Genomic DNA, 24,185 nt, shown 5'->3' with positions numbered 1-24,185 from the left:
ATGGACATTTGCTTAAATCAGTTTATTGATTATATGGTAATTTTCATGGTAAGGAATTACCGTATATACTCGAGAATAAGCCGAGATTTTGAGCCCACTTTTTTGGGCTGAAAGTCCCCCTCTCAGCTTATACTCGAGTCATACCCAGGGGTCGGCAGGTGAGGGGGAGCGGGGGCTGTCTAATTATACTCACCTACTCCTGGCGTGGTCCATGCAGGTCCCTGGTTTCCTGGCGCCGGCAGCTTCCTCCTGTACTGAGCGGTCACATGGTACCGCTCATTACAGCAATGAATATGCGGCTCACTACGGTGACCGCTCACTACAGGAAGAAGCTGCGGCGCCGGGAAGCCAGGGACTGTATGGAGCATCTATGGGGCCATAACGTTTGTGCAGCACTATATGGGGCCATAACGTTTGTGCAGCACTGTATGGGGCCATAACATTTGTGCAGCACTATAAGGGGCCATAACATTTGTGCAGCACTATAAGGGGCCATAACGTTTGTGCAGCACTATAGGGGGCCATAACATTTGTGCAGCACTATAGGGGGCCATAACATTTGTGCAGCACTATAGGGGGCCATAACGTTTGTGCAGCACTATATGGGGCCATAACGTTTGTGCAGCACTATATGGGGCCATAACGTTTGCGCAGCACTATATGGGGCCATAACATTTGCGCAGCACTATATGGGGCCATAACATTTGCGCAGCACTATAAGGGGCCATAACATTTGTGCAGCACTATAAGGGGCCATAACGTTTGTGCAGCACTATATGGGGCCATAACGTTTGTGCAGCATTGTATGGGGCCATAATGTTTGTGCAGCACTATATGGGGCAAGTGTCTGTATGGGGCCATAATCAATGTTTGTGCAGCACTATATGGGGCAAATATCCTTATGGAGCATCTTATGGGGCCATAATCAACATTTGTGCAGCATTATATGGGCAAATGTGTCTATGGAGCATCTTATGGGGCCATTATTAACCTTTATGCAGGATTATATAGGGCATATTTTAATATGGAGCATCTTATGGGGCCATAATGAAATTTAAGGAGCATTATATGGGGCTCCTGATTCAATATGGATATTCAAAAACACTTAACCTACTGATGTCTCAATTAATTTTACTTTTATTGGTATCTATTTTTACTTTTGACATTTACCGGTAGCTGCTGCATTTCCCACCCTAGGCTTATACTCCACCCTAGGCTTATACTCGAGTCATTAAGTTTTCCCAGTTTTTTGTGGCAAAATTGAGGGGGGGGAGGGGTCAGCTTATACTCGAGTATATACGGTACTCTGGAATTTGTCTGGTCACTCTTTAGAACAATCTAGTTAATGCAAATTGAGGCTAAAGAACCTGTAGCAGCAGAATTTGTGAAAACCAAAATTAGAGACAATCTCAAAACTTTTGGCCACAACTGTATACAGAAATAATAACCAGTCTGTATACACAGCAGCCTATAAATCCCTGCCATTAAGGGTGAACAGAGCTTTCCTATCAGAAATACACCAGCTAACACCAAGTCCAATGTATCCTCACATTGATACAAGTAGCCATAACACACGTTTGTGCTGCTTTTCTACAAGAAGTACAAACTTTCATCTGTAATTAACTGCACTGTTTAACCCCTTCATGACCCAGCCTATTTTGACCTTAAAGGGAACCTGTCACCCCGAAAATCCCGGGTGAGGTAAGCCCACCGGCATCAGGGGCTTATCTGCAGCATTCTGTAATGCTGTAGATAAGCCCCCGATGTTACCTGAAAAAGGAGAAAAAGAGGTTATATTATACTCACCCAGGGGCGGTCCCGCTGCTGGTCAGGTCGGATGGGCGTCTCCGGTCCGCTGCGGCGCCTCCTATCTTCTTTCCATGACGTCCTCTTCTGATCTTCAGCCACGGCTCCGGCGCAGGCGTACTTTGCTCTGCCCTCTTGAGGGCAGAGGATAGTACTGCAGTGCGCAGGCGCCGGAAAGGTCAGAAGCCCGGCGCCTGTGCACTGCAGTACTTTGTCTGCCCTCAACAGGGCAGAGCAAAGTACGCCTGCGCCGGAGCCGTGGCTGAAGATCAGAAGAGGACGTCATGGAAAGAAGATAGGAGGCGCCGCAGCGGACCGGAGACGCCCATCCGACCTGACCAGCAGCGGGACCGCCCCTGGGTGAGTATAATATAACCTCTTTTTCTCCTTTTTGCTTCACATAAGTTTATAACGCAGAGCCATGAAAATAAAAAAATAAAAATATTTTCTCAAAAATGATCTTTTAGCCTGCAATTTTTTATTTTCCCAAGGGTAACAGGAGAAATTTGACCCCAAAAGTTGTTGTCCAGTTTCTCCTGAGTACGGTGATACCCCATATGTGGGGGTAAACTACTGTTTGGGCAGATGCCGGGGCTCAGAAGGGAAGTAGTGACTTTTGAAATGCAGACTTTGATGGAATGCTCTGCGGGCGTCACGTTGCGTTTGCAGAGCCCTGGTGTGCCTAAACAGTAGAAACCCCCCACAAGTGACCCCATTTTAGAAACTAGACCCCCCAAGGAACTTATCTAGATATGTGGTGAGCACTTTGAACCCCCAAGTGCTTCACAGACGTTTTACAACGCAGAGCCGTGAAAATAAAAAATCATTTTTCTTTCCTCAAAAATTATGTTTTAGCAAGCAATTTTTTATTTTCACAAGGGTAACAGGAGAAATTGGACCCCAGTAATTGTTGCGCAGTTTGTGCTGAGTACACTGATACCCCATATGTGGGGGTAAACCACTGTTTGGGCGCACGTCGCGGCTCGGAAGTGAGGGAGCACCATTTGACTTTTTGTATACAAGATTGGCTGGAATCAATGGTGGCGCCATGTTGCGTTTGGAGACCCCTGATGTGCCTAAACAGTGGAAACCCCTCAATTCTACCTCCAACACTAACCCCAACACACCCCTAACCCTTATCCCAACTGTAGCCATAACCCTAATCACAACCCTAACCACAACCCTAATTCCAACCCTAACCCTAAGGCTATGTGCCCACGTTGCGGATTCGTGTGAGATTTTTCAGCATTATTTTTGAAAAATCCGCGGGTAAAAGGCACTGCGTTTTACCTGCGGATTTACCGCGGATTGCCAGTGTTTTTTGTGCGGATTTCACCTGCAGATTCCTATTGAGGAACAGGTGTAAAACGCTGCGGAATCTGCACAAAGAATTGACATGCTGCGGAAAATACAACGCAGCGTTTCCGCGCGGTATTTTCCGCACCATGGGCACAGCGGATTTGGTTTTCCATAGGTTTACTTGGTACTGTAAACCTGATGGAACACTGCTGCGAATCCGCAGCGGCCAATCCGCTGCGGATCCGCAACCAAATCCGCACCGTGTGCACATAGCCTAATTCTAAAGGTATGTGCACACGCTGCAGAAAACGCTGCGGATTCGCAGCAGTTTCCCATGAGTTTACAGTTCAATGTAAACCTATGGGAAACAAAAATCGCTGTACACATGCTGCAGAAAAACTGCACGGAAACGCAGCGGTTTACATTCTGCAGCATGTCACTTCTTTCTTCAGATTCCGCAGCGGTTTTACAACTGCTCCAATAGAAAATCGCAGTTGTAAAACCGCAGTGAAATGCGCAGAAAAACCGCGGTAAATCCGCCAAAAATCCGCAGCGGTTTAGCACTGCGGATTTATCAAATCCGCAGAGGAACAGAATATGTGCGCACATACCGAAACCCTAACCCTAAGGTTAGGTTCAGATTGCGTTAGGGCAATCCGTTTAGCGCTAAGCGCTAGCGGATTGCACTAACGCAATGTCTTTTTCGGGGTCGCGTTTAACGTCCCCGCTCTCGCAGATCCCCGATCTGCGAGAGCGGGGAACGGACCTCGGGCGCGCCGCGGACGCTGCAAGCCGCGTCCGAGGCGCGTCACAAAACACCGACACATCGCTAGCGCGTGCCGAAAATGGCACGCGCTAGCGATGCGAGTTCCCATTGCTGCCAATGGGCGCGCTAACGGACGCGTTGCACGGCGTTAATTTCGCCGTGCAACGCTGTTCGTTAGCGCGGTCCCATTAACGCAATCTGAACCTAGCGTAACCCTAACCCTATTCTAACCTTAGTGGAAAAAAAAAATTATTTATTTTTTTATTGTCCCTACCTATGGGGGTGACAAAGGGAGGGGGGGGGGGTCATTTATTTTTTTTTTTATTTTGATCACTGTGATAGATTATATTTCAGTGATCAAAATGCACTTTGGAACGAATCTGCCGGCCGATTCGGCGGGCGCACTGCGCATGCGCCCGCCATTTTGGAAGATGGCGGTGCCCAGGGAGAAGACGGACGGACCCCGGCAGGATCGGTAAGTATGATGGGATGGGGGGGAGCACGGGAGAGAGGATCGGAGTATGGGGGGGTGGATCGGAGCAAGGGGGGGTGGAACAGAGCAAAGTGGGGGTGGAACGGAGCAAAGGGGGGGTGGAACGGAGCACGGGGGGGGGGGGGGTTCGGAGTACAGGGGGTGGGGTGGATCGGAGTGCAGGGGGGTTGGATCGGAGCACGGGGGGGTGATTGGAGCACGGGGGGAGCGGACAAGAGCATGGGGGGAGTGGAGCACATGACGGAGGGGAGCCGGAGCAGTGTACCGGACAGATCGGTGGCTTGGGGGGGCGATCGGTGGGGTGGGGGCACATTAGTGTTTCCAGTCATGGCCGATGATATTGCAGCATCGGCCATGGCTGGATTGTAATATTTCACCAGTTTTAATAGGTGAAATATTACAAATCGCTCTGATTGGCAGTTTCACTTTCAACAGCCAATCAGAGCGTTTGTAGCCACTGAAGGGTGAAGCCACACCCCCTGGGCTAAACTACCACTCCCCCTGTCCCTGCAGATCGGGTGAAATGGGAGTTAACCCTTTCACCGATCTGCAGGGACGCGATCTTTCCATGACGCCACATAGGCGTCATGGGTCGGATTGGCACCGACTTTCATGACGCCTACGTGGCGTCATGGGTCGGGAAGGGGTTAAAGGGAACAAGTTGGTAGATCCAGTTTAACAGCAGACATGAATTTTCATTTCATGCAGAATTTCACTTAACCCCTTCACCCCCAAGCCTGTTTTCACCTTCCTGGCCGGGAAAAAATGTACAATTCTGACCACTGTCACTTTATTTGGTTATTACTCTGGAACACTTCAATACATCCCACTAAGGCTGGTTTCACATTTGCGTTTAAAAACGCAGCGTTTTAAACGCAAACGCATGTGGTGAAAAAAAGCATGTAAACGCGTGCAAACGCTGCGGTTTTTTGACGCATGCGTTTTTGCATGTGAAAAAATGCAGCGTTTTGACGCGTTTACATGCATTTTTTGCCTACGTTTGCGTTTTTAAAACGCATGCTGAGAAGTGTGTGACAGCTGCCAATCATCAAAATCAAGTAAAGAACCCACTATAAACAGAAATAGCTAGGGTTAGGGGTTGGATCCCTATGGATCCTAACCATAACCCTAAAGGGATCCTAACCCTAACCTTAACCCTACCCCTTCCCCTAACCCTACCCCTAAAGGGATCCTGATCCTAACCCTTAGGGTTAGGGTTAGGATCCCTTTAGGTTTAGGGTTAGGATCCCTTTAGGGTTAGGGTTAGGATCCCCTTTATCACCTTTATGGTGGGGGGTGGCATATCAGTGTGTTTTCTGTTTTTTTTTTCTACAAAAACGCATGCGTTTTTAACGCAACCAAACGCATGTGCTTAAAAACGCATGCGTTTACATAGACAGCAATACTTTTTTTGCCGCAAAAAAACGCCACTAGAAATTACTACATGTTGCATTTCTGCAACACAACGCATGCATAGAAAAGACGCATGCGGCGGCAAAACGCATGCGTTTTTTATGTTAAGTATAGGAAAAAAAAACGCATGCTTTTTTTTGCGCTAAAATGCAGCGGCAAAAAACGCAAATATGAAACCAGCCTTATTCGGAGATTGCGTTTTGCCACATACCCATAAACCAGAGAGTGATATCAAATAAATAGTTATTAAAAAAATAACATTTTCCACATGTCTACTTTGCATCTGCATCATTTGAAACATTTTTGTTAGGAGGGTTGAAAGCTGTTCAGCAATTACTCATTTTTCCCACAACATTTACTAAACCGTTTTTTTTTTAGGACCACATCACATTTAAAAACTTTGGGAGGACTATAACAGAAAATATCCAAAAGTGATACCATTCTAAGAACTGAACCCTTCAAAACTAAATTCAAGAAGAACATTTCATTTTTTCCACAACACTTATTTTAGCCCTACATTTATTATTTTCACAAGGATAAAAGGAGAAAATGGACCCCAAAATGTATTGTGCAATTTATCCTGAGTACACTGACACCCCATAAGTGGGGGACAACTACTGTTTAGGCGCATGGCAGGGCAGAAGCAGAGCTTGACTTTTTAAACTCAAAAATGGTTGGAATTGAGAGCAGTCGCCATGTTGCAACTGCAGAGGCCCTCTTGTGCCTAAACCAAGGTGGTGGAGTCGGAGTCTCTTGCCATTTTGGTGGAGTTGGTATAAAATGGACCAACTCCTAAAATATATAATACATTGGGTACAGTAGTACAATGCAGGATGTGCTGTAAAATTTTCATTTGGGAAAGTTATGAAATGTCCTATAAATGTCAGTTCTGTTCCTGATCTAAGGATATCGGCTTTTAGCGGAGATGAATCTGTGCTGCACTTTATGTACATGCTCAGTAGTAACCAGGGCTGTGGAGTTGGAAAGTCAGGGAAATTGAGGAGTCAGAGTCGCAAGTTGACTTACAGACTCCACAGCCCTAGCCTAAACAGTGGAAACCCCCACAACTGACCCCATTTTGGAAAACCGACTCCTCAAGGAATTTATCTACACATGTGGTGAGCATCTTGAACCCACAGGTGCTTCACAGAATTTTGCAACGTTGAACTGTGAAAATGAGTGAAAAGCTCAGAAAAGAAGAAGCACCATATTGGAGTTCAGATTTTGCTGGACCGATTTGAGGGTGTTGTGACCCACTGGGAGAGCCCCTAAGGTGCCAGAGCAGCAGAACCCCCCATAAGTGACCCCATTTTATAATCATCTAGGGGTGCAGTGATCATATTGACAACACATTCACTCACCATTGGGGAGTGAAGAAAATTAATTTACATTTTTACCACTAAAATGTTGTTTTAGCCACAGATTTTACATTTTCATAAGGGAAAATGGGTAAAAATGGCATAAAAATTCGTTCCACAATTTCTGCAGGAATACCCCATAAGTGCCTGTACAGTACTGCTTAGCCATACAGACAGATTCGGGAGGAAAGGAGCGCTATTTGCCTCCTGGAGGGCAGATTTTACTAGCGTAGTTTGTCCTACTGCTCTTGGCAGGGGATTGCTCATGACTTGTATATATACTGCATTGGTCAGGAAGTCCTTCCCAATCATGACGTATCTATAATGTAAATGTCAGGAAGGGGTTAAAGGGAGTCTGTCACCAGGTTCTTGCCATCTAATTTTAGAGCAACATGACAGACAGGAACACAGATTTCATATGTTTGGTGTAGTTTAGATACAATCACTGTTTTATCAGAGGATTATAACTAGCAGAATAGTAACCCTGTTGCCAAGTACTGTAGTCCTCCATACACATGAGCTCTATATGACCTGTCCCACCACTGATAGGCAGTTTTCTGCCTATGCACAGTGCACACAGAAAGCTGCCAATCAGTGGTGTGGTTTGGCTTATACAGAACTCAGCATTCAGACAACCAGTAGATCTGCAGAAAGTAAAACTGTAGCAAGCAGCCCAGTAAGAGACACATTGCTGGAATCAGGGTCTCTACTCCTACATTATGCAGATCTCAGATTGGGTAGAAAAACCTGGCGACAAAATCCCTTTAAGTATGGTTAAATCAACAACGTTCCACCTACATTATGAGCACACTACAGAACTGAAAGTATGTATACTACTGTGGATTTGCGGTCCTGTAAAAAAGTTAGCCCTTTTCACCAATGTGTATCAGACAATTCTGATCTGATATACAAGAGGAAAAAAAAAGGATTGCTTTTTAGATACAAGTCAATAAAAATGTGAGAGAAAACTCATTGAAAATCCATAATCCAATATATCATCACTGTCTAAGGCTAAGTTCACACTAGGCATTTTTGCAGCTTGTTTTGCACGTTTTTTAATGCAAATTTTCAGCCACGTTTTACAGTATCAGCAAAGTCTATGGGATTTCAGAAATCTCATGCACACAGCTTGTTTTTTGTTATCAGGATTTTGTGCTGGGCTTGGTGTTATGCACAATAGAGTATGTCACTTTCAGAGTTTTTTTACTCATCGAAATGTATGGGTGGTGAAAAAAAAAGCACCAAAAACACAGGTGTCAAGTTTTGCTGTGTGTTTTGGGCCAAAACCTGATTCTGTAGAAAAGGACTTTGTTTCTCAAACACTAAACTTTATCAGCATGCACAAGAGACAAATCTAACATTCCAAAGTCGCAGCAAAAAACGCAAGAAAAAACAAGTAAAACGTCCTTTTTTTTCCCCTGCGGCTCCTTTGCTGCCAAGAGATCAGGTTTTGCAGCAGAAAAAAAATATGAAAAAGCGCCTAGTGTGAACTTAGCCTTAAAACTATTCATGGAAAACCTCTTCTCCCCTTCCTTCCCGGGCTCGTTTCTCTTATTTTCCATCAGTATAACGTAGGAGGGCTGATTTTTGCTGGACCAGTTGCACTTTTGAATGACTTTATTCATTTTATCATGGAATGGACTGGAAAATTGGAAAAAAAAGTGCAACTCCACTATTTTTTTTCTACATTTTATTTAGAATGTTCAAACTGACAATATGATTCTCCAGGTCAGTACAATTCCGCAGATACCAAAGTGGTAAAAAAAAAATTGGGAATTTGTAAAAAAATATTGTTTTGCCCGAGTCATCATTTTCCGAGATCCATAACGTTTTGAGGGCTTTTTTTGCACCCCGGGATGACATTTTTACTGATTCTATTTTGGGGTAGATATAGTGCTCTGATTGCCTCTTATTGTATTTTATTGCAATGTTGTGATGGCTTTTTGCTTCTTTTTTTTTTTTTTGCTACACTGCTTACTGATTGGATTAATGTAGTTTATATTTTGATAGATGTAGATAGAGCATTTTTGAACTGAGCGATACCAAAGAGGGGTATATTTGCAAGGCTTTGTTCTCACAATGAGTTTTTTTTAAGCAGCGCATTCTAAAACAATGCAAGTAAGTAACCTATCTTACTTAATGGGTGCATAAATGTTGAAGAAAATCCTCAACATAAAAAACTCACCAAAAGCACATTGTGAGAATGTAGCCTAAATGTTGTATTTTTAAGGGGGCAAAAGGGGAGTGATCTGAACTTTTAAGTTTTGTGTTTATTTTTTCACTTTTTACTATATCCTCCTGATCGCTAATGCTATACATTGCAGTGCTGATGCACTAAAATCTCAATCTCCTATGAACGTCGGCTACAGGCTGGCTTTCACAGGAGGATCGTCATGACAAGCATGGAGGTCTTTAGCAGACCCACAGTTGATACGGCAAATCATCAGCACCTTGTGATCGTACCATAGGTACACCGAGGGAATTATGTAATTCCTACCAGCGCTGTTAAATGTCGCTGCAGTGATGGTCACCGACATTTAACAAGATAACAGCCAAGGGCACATGATGGCTGATTAAACAAGGCCATCATCTGCCAGGCAAAGACACAAAGTCCTTTGACTTTGTGTCTTTGCCTGGCAGATGATGGCCTTGTTTAATCAGCTAGTGATGAGCGAATGTACTCGTTGCTCGGGTTTTCCTGAGCACGCTCGGGTGATCTGAATATTTATGACTGCTCGGAGATTAAGTTTTCATCGCCTCAGTAGGATGATTTACAGCTACTAGCCAGCTTGATTACATGTGGGGATTACCTAGCAACCAGGCAACCCCCTCATGTACTCAGCCTGGCTAATAGCTGTAAATCATTCAGTTGCCGTGATGAAAACTAAATCTCCGAACACTAACAAATACTCGGGAGGTCACCTGATCGTGCTCGGCAAAACCCGAGCAACGAGTACACTCGCTCATCACTAAAAGATACGCATGAAGGAGTATTAAAAAAATAAATAAATCAAAACTCCGCTTTCCTCACCTTCCGCTTCTGGTCTCTGCTGATTGGCTGCAGCGGTCATTTGTTCTTAAATAGTAAAGTCACTGCTGTATGCAGGCAACAAAGACTGGGAATTGCAGCAGGGACGAGTCACTGGAGCAGCAAAGGTGACTAAAGCCAATTTTATTATTTTTATCTAAAGCACATGGGAATAAAAATCCCTTTAACCCCTTTGTGGCCATTTCAGGTAAGGTATGTGTCATAAAGGCACACGAGTTGTATCGAGTGGGCTGCGGAGATTTTCCAGCTCCATATACTTGGGATGATGCCTTAGTTACACAGCCAGCACCTAACTAAGAGCAGCGACCAGAGCTAGCTCCGACAGTTATTTCTGCTATATACTGCAACTCTCAAGAGATCACACGATCGCAGGTTCAAGGCCCTGAGGGGGACTAACAAAAAGAGAAATTTAAAGGGGTTGTTTAAATAAAAACAACTATTAGTAGCATCTGCCAACTATCATGTGCACATTGCATGCCAATGGTCTGCAGTGCTCAACCCTCTCACAGGCCTCTAAGGAAAGTGGCATTTTTTTTGTCACAGCATATCCGCCATAACATTAAATAAGAAGCAAACAAAACGTAATGTGTCCCAATCTAATATATAAAGCTGAATGTGTGTATGTGTGTGTGTGTGTGTGTGTGTGTGTGTGTGTATGTGTGTATGTATGTCTGGGATTGGCATCTGCACCGTCGCAGCTACAGCCACCAAATCTTGCACAGTCACACGTCTGGACCCCGAGAGCGTCATAGGCTATGTTGTGAGGCGAAATTTTAACCCCGCGCGTTCCAATTCACCAAACAATTTTGCCCCTATCTACATAATGGGGAAAAAAGTGAAAGGAAAAGTGTTGGAGGCGTCGAAACTACAGCCACAAAATCTTGCACAGTCACACGTCTGGAACCTGAGAGCGTCATAGGCTATGTTGTGAGGTGAAAGTTTAACCCCGTGCTTTCCAATTCGCCAAACAATTTTCCCCATATCTACATAATGGGAAAAAAAATGAAAGGAAAAGTGTAGGAGGCAAATTGACAGCTGCCAGATGTGAACAAGGGGGACGTAAAGAGCGAGAGCGATGGCGCCAAAGAGTATATACCGTACAGTTGCTAAGGTGGGGCCCCGACATGGGATACTCACCACACACGGGGATATGAACACACACACAAAATGCGCCACACACTACCACGTGCTTGAACACATATCACCCTCAGCACACATTTCACCACACATTCTCCAACCTCGCCACATAAAAGTCGAAACACAAAAGTCGCCGCTCAAAACTCGCCACGCGCAGAACTCGCCACAAGTGCAAAACTCACCTCATGGAAAACTCGCCACACGCAAAACTTGCACACGCGGAAAAATTGCCACATGCACAAAAGTTGCAACACATGCAAAATTTGCCTCACAAAACTTGCACATATTCAAAAGGCACCACACAAAACTCGCCACGCGCAAAACTCGCCATGCGCAAAACTTGCTGCACACAAGTTGCTACACTAACCTGTCACATGCAACTCGACACACAAAAAGTTGCTACACGCATGTTGCCACACAAAACTCATCTCACAAAAGTCGCTACATGCATGTCGCCACACGCAACTCAACACACACAACTTGACAAACGAAACTCGCCCTAAAACACACACAAGTCTGGTCTTATCCTTCAAAAATAAAAATCTGATTAATAAGCAGACAAACTACAACAAATGTACCATATAGGAAATACGGCAGCTGTCAGTCACATGACCTGTCTATTATGTGTATGTGTGAGCTAATATATACTGCCAGGGGGAGGGCTTCCTGTTGGCTGGGGATTTATCAGGCTGCCAATTTAGCTTACAAATACTGAGGTAAAAATACTGAGCAAATAACGTGTGAACGAGGTCTAATACAGGAGGAGATGACACAGGTATATACTATATACAGGGGAGATGACACACAGATATATACTATATACAGGAGAGATGACACAGGTATATACTATATAGAGGAGGAGATGACATACAGGTATATACTATATCAGTGTTCGCCAACTCCAGTCCTCAAGGCCCACCAACAGATCATGTTTTCAGGTTTTCCTTTGTTTTGCACAGGTAATGCAATTATCACCTGGGCAATACTAAGGAAATCCTGAAAACATGACCTGTTGGTGGGCCTTGAGGACTGGAGTTGGGGACCCCTGTACTATATACAGGAGGAGATGACATACAGATATATACTATATACAGGGGAGATGACACACCGGTATATACTATACAGGAGGAGATGACATACAGGTATATGCTACCGTGTTTCCCCGAAAGTAAGACAGTGTCTTACATTCTTTTACCACTCAAAAGTCCCACTATGTCTTACTTTCGGGGTATGTCTTACATTGGAAAAAAAAACGCTGCGTTTTTTTTTCCAACGTACAGTTTACTACCGTACTAGTGTTGAGCGATATCGTCCGATACTTGAAAGTATCGGTATCGGATAGTATCAGCCGATACCCGAAAAATATCGGATATCGCCGATACCAATACAAGTCAATGGGACACAAGTATCGGAAGGTATCCCTGGATGGTTCCCAGGATCTGAAGGAGAGGAAACTCTCCTTCAGGCCCTGCGATCCATATTTAAGTGTAAAATAAAGAATTAAAATAAAAAATATCGCTATACTTACCCTCTGACGCGCCCTGGTACTAACCGGGAACCTTCCTTCCTTCGAATCAGCGCTTCCAGGACCTGCGGTGACGTCGCGGCTTGTGATTGGTCGCGCGACCGCCCATGTGACCGCTTGCACGACCAATCAGAAGCCGCGACGTCACCGCAGGTCCTGGAAGCGCTGATTCGAAGGAAGGAAGGTTCCCGGTTAGTACCAGGGCGCGTCAAAGGGTAAGTATAGCGATATTTTTTATTTTAATTCTTTATTTTACACTTAAATATGGATCGCAGGGCCTGAAGGAGAGTTTCCTCTCCTTCAGACCCTGGGAACCATCGAGTTTCGGCCGACCCCGACACTACTCAGCACTACGGTATTTACTACGTCTTACTTTCGGGGTACGTCTTACATTAGCCGACCCCGCTAAAACCCCCACTACGTCTTACTTTCGGGGGTGTCTTACTATCGGGGAAACACGGTATATATACAAGATGACATGCAGGTATATACTATATACAGGAGGAGATGACAGATATATACTATATACAGGGGAGATGACACAGGTATATACTATATACAGGAGGAGATGACATACAGGTATATACTATATACAGGAGATGACATACAGATGTATACTATATATAAGGGAGATGACAAACATGTATATACTGAGGTGATGAGGTGAAAATGAGAGGTGTGAGGTGAAAATGAAAAGGTGTGAGTGCAAAATGAGAGGAGTGAGGAAAAATAGTGGAGTGATCAGAAAATGACAGATGTGAGGTCGAAATGACAAGTGTTAGGGGGGAATGAGAGGTGTGAGGGAGAAAATGAGAGATGTGAGGGAGAAAATGAAAGATGTGATTGGGAAAATAAGAGAAGTGAGGTGCTATAACTAACCACAGATATTTACTATGCCCAGGCAACGCCGGGCTCTTCAGCTAGTTCATTATATAATAAATAAAAATAAAAAACAGCTTAGTATCATGCAAAGGAAAATAAACAGCCCTAGAAAAGTTCATCAATGGAAAAAGAAGGAATTTGTGGTCTGGGAAACTGACAACAGCTACTGCGCGGTACCACCAGCGGAACACCGTCACGAACACGCCGCCGCCGGGATTAGCCGAATGATTCACTGACTGCCGCCATCTTTGTACAGGAGGAGTGCATGCGCAGTTTTAATGTGACCGCCGCTATCTGCACAAAGATGGCAGCGGTCTGATTTACTGCGCCTGCGCGAATTCCGCGTAGGTGCAGTGACTCATTCGGCTGATCCCGGCAGCAGATGTTTACAGGCAGAGGAGGCCGGTCATATTACAGGGGTTTTCCCACGAACAAAAGTTCATTTTAAAAATTGTCTGTGTCTGACCGTGTACGGAGCATCCCACAGCTCCTGGGCAGGGGAGGAAGCAAAAGAGAATACTGACATTACAGCAGGGGATCACAGAGGATTCATTTTGTGAGGTAAAATATTTCACTGACAGTTTTAAAAAATATTTTACCTCACAAAATGTATCCTCTGCGATTTCCTGCTGTAATGTCAGTATTGTCTTTGAGGGGAGAACACAGCACCGGAAGGAGAGCGACAGGGGAGGATAGCACATGAGGTAGACAGGTCAAAGAAGATGGGAGAAGTTAGCACATGGGTAAAGAGTGGATAGGTGGGTCAGCATATGGGGGAGAGATTCTCAATGCTGCCAAGCCTGCCCCATCGCATCATTACTGCCCTCCCGATGCGATAGCATCGAGTCTCCATCTAGTGTGTATATTATATAAATAAAAAAAACTATAATCAAGGCAGTGGAGTCAGAGTCATGGAGTCAGTATAAAATGGACCGACTCCTAAAATATATAATACATTGGGTACAGTAGTACAATGCAGGATGTGCTGTAAAGGTTTTCATTTGGGAAAGTTATGAAATGTTCTATAAATGTCAGTTATGTTCCTGATCTGGGCTTTTAGTTTAGATGAATCTGTGCTGCACTTTATGCACATGCTCAGTAGTGAGTGGGAGTTGTGGAGTCGGAGGTTTGCTTTAGCCCTGCCTATAAGGCTATGTGCCCACAATCAGGAATAGCAGCGTCTTGGATGCAGCACATTTGCGCTGTGTCCAAAACGCTGCGTTCTAGGTTACAAGCAGTGGAAGGGATTTATAGGAAGCCCATGCCCACTGTGCTTCTATCTGACGCTACGTGATCACACATGTGAACCCGTGTGCACTAACAAACAAGTGCAGCAATTAGAACGCAGCGAAAAGACGCTACGTCCAAAACGTTGCTATTCCTGATCATGGGGGCATAGCCTTATGGTTAGATATTGTGGTAATCATATGAATCACAGCACAATGAACACAACACAAAACTCCGAAAACAATAGCAGAACTGCAGCTCTTTTCACCATTTCACTCAACTTGGAATTTTGCATCCGTTTTTCAGTACAGTATCATAAAATGAATGGAGTCATTCACTACATCTCGTCCCACAACAAAACCCAAGACCTCATACGACCACATAAAGGAGCACAAGAGTGCCAACATGAAAAAAGGCACAGTTCTGAAAGGGTTAACTACTGGTGAGCCGGTCTGTAAAATAGTTCATGGCAGACAGGTAAATTCTTAGTACAGTCTTGTTTCTTACAGAGTCTTTGTCTGTAAACTGGACTGATGAAGGAGCGTCAGTGCTCTGAAAGCTGAAAAATATTTTCCTGGTTATTTACGGTAATAAAGGCGTCACTCTGAGAAGAATAAGGCTATGTGCACACGTCAGGATACTTTGTAAAAATTTCCTAAACAAAACCAGACTTTTTCTGCAGGAAATCTGCATGAGTTTTTTGCGCGTTTTTCTCGGAGCTTCCAAATGCATTAAATAGCGGGACATCCGCGAAAAAATCCGCAAAATTAATGAACATGCTGTGTTTTTTACCGCAATGTGTTTTTTTTTCACGAAAAAAAAAAAAAAACACACAACATGTGCACGAAAATTTCGGATTGCATTCTATTAACAGGATACTTAACCCCTTTCTGACCTCAGACGGGATTGTATGTCCGAAGTCAGAACCCCCGCTTTGATGTGGGCTCCGGTGGTGAGTCCGCATCAAAGCTGGGACATGTCAGCTGTTTTGAACAGCTGACATGTGCCCACAATAGCGGCGGGTGAAATGGCGATTAACCCGCTGCTATTAACTAGTTAAATGCCGCTGTCAAACACTGACAGCGGCATTTAACCGGCGCTTCCGGCCGGAGATGAGCGCATTGCCGACCCCCGTCACATGATCGGGGGTCAGCGATGCTTCTGCAGAGTAACCATAGAGGTCCTTGAGACCTCTATGGTTACTGATCCCCGGTAGCTGTGAGCACAACCCTGTAGTCGGCGCTCATGGCACACCTGCATTTCAGCAGCATAGCAGCGATCTAATGATTGCTGCTATGTAGCAGAGCTGATCGAGTTGTGCCAGCTTCTAGCCTCCTATGGAGGCTATCTAGATTGTGAGCCCAATCGGGGACAGTGATGATAATGTGTGCAACCTGTAAAGCGCTGCGGAATATGCTAGCGCTATATAAAAATAAAGATTATTATTATTATTGAAGCATGGCAGAAGTAAAAAAAAAAAAAAAAAATATATAAAAGTTTAAATCACCCCCCCTTTCGCCTCATTCAAAATCAATCAAAAAAAAAAAAAAAAAAAAAAAAATCAAACCTACACATATTTGGTATTGCCGCATTCAGAATCACCCGATCAATAAAAAAAGCATTAACCTGATCGCTAAACAGCGTAGCGAGAAAAAAAATTTGAAATGCCAGAATTACGTTTTTTGGTCGACGCAACATTGCATTAAAATGCAATAACGGGCAACCAAAAGAACGTATGTGCACCAAAATGGTATCATTAAAAACGTCAGCTCGGTACACAAAAAATAAGCCCTCAACCGACCCCAGATCACGAAAAATGGAGACGCTACGGGTATCGGAAAATGGCGCAATTTTTTTTTAGCAAAGTTTGGAATTTTTTTCACCACTTAGATAAAAAATAACCTAGTCATGTTAGGTGTCTATGAACTCGTACTGACCTGGAGAATCATAATGGCAGGTCAGTTTAAGCATTTAGTGAACCTAGCAAAAAAGCCAGACAAAAAACAAGTGTGGGATTGCACTTTTTGCAATTTCACTGCACTTGGAATTTTTTTCCCGTTTTATAGTACACAACATGCTAAAACCAATGGTGTCGTTCAAAATTACAACTTGTTTCGCAAAAAATAAGCCCTCACATGGCCAAATTGACGGAAAAATAAAAAAGTTATGGCTCTGGGAAGGAGGGGAGTGAAAAACGAACACGGAAAAACAGAAAATCCCAAGGTCCTGAAGGGGTTAATGGATGCGTTTTTTTTCCACGGTATTATAGTGGAAAAACGCAAAAAATCCAGAACGTGTGCACACAGCCTAAAAGTGTTCAGACTACAAGCAATGGGATAAAAGTGAATGGGACACAGATTAGATATTAGAAAAAACTTGTTGATAGTGAGGGTGATCAATGAGTGGAACAGGCTGATGTGGAGAGTTCTCCTTCCAAGGAAGTCTTCAGAGGCTGGACTGACATCTGTCTGGGATGATTTAGTGAATCCTGCTTTGAGCAGAGGGTTGGACCAGATGACCCAGGAGAGCCCCTTCCAACTCTACCATTCTATGAAGTGGCTGCACATGTAAATGTTGAATCTTCAGCTGCCCCTGGCGGCCTCTCTCAGAATGCAATGTGTTACACACGCAGCGCCCCCTGCCGGCCTCTCTCAGAATGCAATGTGTTACACACGCAGCGCCCCCTGCCGGCCTCTCTCAGAATGTGATGCGTTACACACACAGCGCCCCCTGCCGGCATCTCTCAGAATGCAATGTGTTACACACGCAGCGCCCCCTGCCGGCCTCTCTCAGAATGCAATGTGTTACACACGCAGCGCCCCCTGCCGGCCTCTCTCAGAATGCAATGTGTTACACACGCAGCGCCCCCTGCCGGCCTCTCTCAGAATGTGATGCGTTACACACACAGCGCCCCCTGCCGGCATCTCTCAGAATGCAATGTGTTACACACACAGCGCCCCCTGCCGGCCTCTCTCAGAATGCAATGTGTTACACACGCAGCGCCCCCTGCCGGCCTCTCTCAGGATGTGATGTTACACACGCAGCGCCCCCTGCCGGCCTCTCTCAGAATGTGATGCGTTACACACACAGCGCCCCCTGCCGGCATCTCTCAGAATGCAATGTGTTACACACACAGCGCCCCCTGCCGGCCTCTCTCAGAATGCAATGTGTTACACACGCAGCGCCCCCTGCCGGCCTCTCTCAGAATGCAATGTGTTACACACGCAGCGCCCCCTGCCGGCATCTCTCAGGATGTGATGTTACACACGCAGCGCCCCCTGCCGGCCTCTCAGAATGTGATGCGTTACACACGCAGCGCCCCCTGCCGGCCTCTCTCAGGATGTGATGCGTTACACACAGCGCCCCCTGCCGGCCTCTCTCAGAATGTGATGCGTTACACACGCAGCGCCCCCTGCCGGCCTCTCTCAGGATGTGATGTTACACACGCAGCTCCCCCGCTGTTGAGGGCCCAGACAAAACCACAATAGCCATCGCATGCAGATATACGACCTGTTAGTCAGCTGATCACTAGGAAATACACCTTCAACCACAGGAAGGCTCGATGATAAGGGAGCTCTTACCTGCTGGCCGCATGCCGCCTGACCCGCGCACTCTCCTCCGCCCGGCTCTTAGCGCTCTGAAAGGTCACCTCTTCGGGCGCTTCATCCTCCTCACTCTCCAGTTCGTGCTCAGGAGTCATGCTTCTCCACTAACAACAACTGAGCACCGGAAGAGGAAGACAATAAACCAACGATCAACACCAGTGTGATCAACGTGATAGTGAACGCAGAGCGCCCTCTGCTGCACTGGAGGAACAGTATACGGCAATCTACACAGCAAGTGCGCTGCAGTGTACGGAATACTACTATGCAGGAGCGCCCTCTGCTGTACAGGAGGAGCACTGAAGTGTACGGAATACTACTGTGCAGGAGCGCCCTCTGCTGTACTGGAGGAGCGCTGAAGTGTACGGAATACTACTGTGCAGGAGCGCCCTCTGCTGTACTGGAGGAGCGCTGAAGTGTACGGAATACTACTGTGCAGGAGCGCCCTCTGCTGTACTGGAGGAGCGCTGAAGTGTACGGAATACTACTGTGCAGGAGCGCCCTCTGCTGTACTGGAGGAGCGCTGAAGTGTACGGAATACTACTGTGCAGGAGCGCCCTCTGCTGTACTGGAGGAGCACTGAAGTGTACGGAATACTACTGTGCAGGAGCGCCCTCTGCTGTACTGGAGGAGCGCTGAAGTGTACGGAATACTACTATGCAGGAGCGCCCTCTGCTGCACTGGAGGAGCACTGAAGTGTACGGAATACTACTATGCAGGAGCGCCCTCTGCTGCACTGGAGGAGCACTGAAGTGTACGGAATACTACTATGCAGGAGCGCCCTCTGCTGTACTGGAGGAGCACTGAAGTGTACGGAATACTACTATGCAGGAGCGCCCTCTGCTGCACAGGAGAACCACTGAAGTGTACGGAATACTACTATGCAGGAGCGCCCTCTGCTGCACAGGAGGAGCGCTGAAGTGTACGGAATACTACAATGCAGGAGCGCCCTCTGCTGCACTGGAGGAGCACTGAAGTGTACGGAATACTACTATGCAGGAGCGCCCTCTGCTGCACAGGAGGAGCGCTGAAGTGTACGGAATACTACTATGCAGGAGCGCCCTCTGCTGCACTGGAGGAGCACTGAAGTGTACGGAATACTACTATGCAGGAGCGCCCTCTGCTGCACAGGAGAACCACTGAAGTGTACGGAATACTACTATGCAGGAGCGCCCTCTGCTGCACTGGAGGAGCACTGAAGTGTACGGAATACTACTATGCAGGAGCGCCCTCTGCTGCACAGGAGAAGCACTGAAGTGTACGGAATACTACTATGCAGGAGCGCCCTCTGCTGCACAGGAGAAGCACTGCAGTGTACGGAATACTACTATGCAGGAGCGCCCTCTGCTGCACTGGAGGAGCGCTGAAGTGTACGGAATACTACTATGCAGGAGCGCCCTCTGCTGCACAGGAGGAGCGCTGAAGTGTACGGAATACTACTATGCAGGAGCGCCCTCTGCTGCACAGGAGAAGCACTGAAGTGTACGGAATACTACTATGCAGGAGCGCCCTCTGCTGTACTGGAGGAGCACTGAAGTGTACGGAATACTACTATGCAGGAGCGCCCTCTGCTGTACTGGAGGAGCACTGAAGTGTACGGAATACTACTGTGCAGGAGCGCCCTCTGCTGTACTGGAGGAGCGCTGAAGTGTACGGAATACTACTGTGCAGGAGCGCCCTCTGATGCACTGGAGGAGCCCTGAAGTGTACGGAATACTACTATGCAGGAGCGCCCTCTGCTGCACTGGAGGAGCACTGAAGTGTACGGAATACTACTATGCAGGAGCGCCCTCTGCTGCACAGGAGAAGCACTGAAGTGTACGGAATACTACTATGCAGGAGCGCCCTCTGCTGCACAGGAGAAGCACTGCAGTGTACGGAATACTACTATGCAGGAGCGCCCTCTGCTGCACTGGAGGAGCACTGAAGTGTACGGAATACTACTATGCAGGAGCGCCCTCTGCTGCACAGGAGGAGCGCTGAAGTGTACGGAATACTACTATGCAGGAGCGCCCTCTGCTGCACTGGAGGAGCACTGAAGTGTACGGAATACTACTATGCAGGAGCGCCCTCTGCTGCACAGGAGAAGCACTGAAGTGTACGGAATACTACTATGCAGGAGCGCCCTCTGCTGTACTGGAGGAGCACTGAAGTGTACGGAATACTACTATGCAGGAGCGCCCTCTGCTGTACTGGAGGAGCACTGAAGTGTACGGAATACTACTGTGCAGGAGCGCCCTCTGCTGTACTGGAGGAGCACTGAAGTGTACGGAATACTACTGTGCAGGAGCGCCCTCTGATGCACTGGAGGAGCGCTGAAGTGTACGGAATACTACTATGCAGTAGCGCCCTCTGCTGCACTGGAGGAGCACTGAAGTGTACGGAATACTACTATGCAGGAGCGCCCTCTGCTGCACAGGAGAAGCACTGAAGTGTACGGAATACTACTATGCAGGAGCGCCCTCTGCTGTACTGGAGGAGCACTGAAGTGTACGGAATACTACTATGCAGGAGCGCCCTCTGCTGCACTGGAGAAGCACTGAAGTGTACGGAATACTACTGTGCAGGAGCGCCCTCTGCTGCACTGGAGGAGCACTGAAGTGTACGGAATACTACTATGCAGGAGCGCCCTCTGCTCACTGGAGGAGCACTGAAGTGTACGGAATACTACTATGCAGGAGCGCCCTCTGCTGCACAGGAGAAGCACTGAAGTGTACGGAATACTACTATGCAGGAGCGCCCTCTGCTGCACTGGAGGAGCACTGAAGTGTACGGAATACTACTATGCAGGAGCGCCCTCTGCTGCACTGGAGGAGCACTGAAGTGTACGGAATACTACTATGCAGGAGCGCCCTCTGCTGTACTGGAGGAGCACTGAAGTGTACGGAATACTACTATGCAGGAGCGCCCTCTGCTGTACTGGAGGAGCACTGAAGTGTACGGAATACTACTATGCAGGAGCGCCCTCTGCTGCACTGGAGGAGCGCTGAAGTGTACGGAATACTACTGTGCAGGAGCGCCCTCTGCTGCACTGGAGGAGCGCTGAAGTGTACGGAATACTACTGTGCAGGAGCGCCCTCTGCTGTACTGGAGGAGCACTGAAGTGTACGGAATACTACTGTGCAGGAGCGCCCTCTGCTGTACTGGAGGAGCGCTGAAGTGTACGGAATACTACTATGCAGGAGCGCCCTCTGCTGCACTGGAGGAGCACTGAAGTGTACGGAATACTACTATGCAGGAGCGCCCTCTGCTGCACAGGAGAACCACTGAAGTGTACGGAATACTACTATGCAGGAGCGCCCTCTGCTGCACTGGAGGAGCACTGAAGTGTACGGAATACTACTATGCAGGAGCGCCCTCTGCTGCACAGGAGAAGCACTGAAGTGTACGGAATACTACTATGCAGGAGCGCCCTCTGCTGCACAGGAGAAGCACTGCAGTGTACGGAATACTACTATGCAGGAGCGCCCTCTGCTGCACTGGAGGAGCGCTGAAGTGTACGGAATACTACTATGCAGGAGCGCCCTCTGCTGCACAGGAGGAGCGCTGAAGTGTACGGAATACTACTATGCAGGAGCGCCCTCTGCTGCACAGGAGAAGCACTGAAGTGTACGGAATACTACTATGCAGGAGCGCCCTCTGCTGTACTGGAGGAGCACTGAAGTGTACGGAATACTACTATGCAGGAGCGCCCTCTGCTGTACTGGAGGAGCACTGAAGTGTACGGAATACTACTGTGCAGGAGCGCCCTCTGCTGTACTGGAGGAGCGCTGAAGTGTACGGAATACTACTGTGCAGGAGCGCCCTCTGATGCACTGGAGGAGCCCTGAAGTGTACGGAATACTACTATGCAGGAGCGCCCTCTGCTGCACTGGAGGAGCACTGAAGTGTACGGAATACTACTATGCAGGAGCGCCCTCTGCTGCACAGGAGAAGCACTGAAGTGTACGGAATACTACTATGCAGGAGCGCCCTCTGCTGCACAGGAGAAGCACTGCAGTGTACGGAATACTACTATGCAGGAGCGCCCTCTGCTGCACTGGAGGAGCACTGAAGTGTACGGAATACTACTATGCAGGAGCGCCCTCTGCTGCACAGGAGGAGCGCTGAAGTGTACGGAATACTACTATGCAGGAGCGCCCTCTGCTGCACTGGAGGAGCACTGAAGTGTACGGAATACTACTATGCAGGAGCGCCCTCTGCTGCACAGGAGAAGCACTGAAGTGTACGGAATACTACTATGCAGGAGCGCCCTCTGCTGTACTGGAGGAGCACTGAAGTGTACGGAATACTACTATGCAGGAGCGCCCTCTGCTGTACTGGAGGAGCACTGAAGTGTACGGAATACTACTGTGCAGGAGCGCCCTCTGCTGTACTGGAGGAGCACTGAAGTGTACGGAATACTACTGTGCAGGAGCGCCCTCTGATGCACTGGAGGAGCGCTGAAGTGTACGGAATACTACTATGCAGTAGCGCCCTCTGCTGCACTGGAGGAGCACTGAAGTGTACGGAATACTACTATGCAGGAGCGCCCTCTGCTGCACAGGAGAAGCACTGAAGTGTACGGAATACTACTATGCAGGAGCGCCCTCTGCTGTACTGGAGGAGCACTGAAGTGTACGGAATACTACTATGCAGGAGCGCCCTCTGCTGCACTGGAGAAGCACTGAAGTGTACGGAATACTACTGTGCAGGAGCGCCCTCTGCTGCACTGGAGGAGCACTGAAGTGTACGGAATACTACTATGCAGGAGCGCCCTCTGCTGCACTGGAGGAGCACTGAAGTGTACGGAATACTACTATGCAGGAGCGCCCTCTGCTGCACAGGAGAAGCACTGAAGTGTACGGAATACTACTATGCAGGAGCGCCCTCTGCTGCACTGGAGGAGCACTGAAGTGTACGGAATACTACTATGCAGGAGCGCCCTCTGCTGCAGAGGAGGAGCACTGAAGTGTACGGAATACTACTATGCAGGAGCGCCCTCTGCTGCACTGAAGGAGCACTGAAGTGTACGGAATACTACTATGCAGGAGCGCCCTCTGCTGCACTGGAGGAGCACTGAAGTGTACGGAATACTACTATGCAGGAGCGCCCTCTGCTGCACAGGAGAAGCACTGAAGTGTAAGGAATACTACTATGCAGGAGCGCCCTCTGCTGCACAGGAGGAGCACTGAAGTGTAAGGAATACTACTATGCAGGAGCGCCCTCTGCTGCACAGGAGAAGCACTGAAGTGTACGGAATACTACTATGCAGGAGCGCCCTCTGCTGCACTGGAGGAGCACTGAAGTGTACGGAATACTACTATGCAGGAGCGCCCTCTGCTGCACTGGAGGAGCGTTGCAGTGTACGGAATACTACTATGCAGGAGCGCCCTCTGCTGCACAGGAGGAGCGCTGAAGTGTACGGAATACTATTATGCAGGAGCGCCCTCTGCTGCACTGGAGGAGCACTGAAGTGTACGGAATACTACTATGCAGGAGCGCCCTCTGCTGTACTGGAGGAGCACTGAAGTGTACGGAATACTACTGTGCAGGAGCGCCCTCTGCTGCACTGGAGGAGCACTGAAGTGTAAGGAATACTACTATGCAGGAGCGCCCTCTGCTGCACAGGAGAAGCACTGAAGTGTA

At 47.4% G+C, this 24,185-nt stretch overlaps 1 protein-coding gene across 1 annotated transcript in view; it reads right to left on the bottom strand.

Moving 5' to 3' along the window:
- NOL7 (nucleolar protein 7) overlaps window positions 1-18,718 on the bottom strand; it is a 29,238-nt gene extending 10,520 nt beyond the window's left edge. Inside the window, exon 1 of the mRNA XM_069730815.1 lies at window positions 18,537-18,718. Within this exon, the coding sequence (XP_069586916.1) occupies window positions 18,537-18,655 (119 nt within the window). The 5' untranslated portion in view covers window positions 18,656-18,718. The remainder of the gene's footprint in view (window positions 1-18,536) is intronic.
- Window positions 18,719-24,185: the final 5,467 nt, after the last annotated feature.

This window comes from Ranitomeya imitator, chromosome 6 (genome assembly GCF_032444005.1).
Source record: "Ranitomeya imitator isolate aRanImi1 chromosome 6, aRanImi1.pri, whole genome shotgun sequence".
NCBI classification, from domain to species: domain Eukaryota; kingdom Metazoa; phylum Chordata; class Amphibia; order Anura; family Dendrobatidae; genus Ranitomeya; species Ranitomeya imitator.
This window is presented reverse-complemented; position numbering and strand designations above follow the sequence as displayed.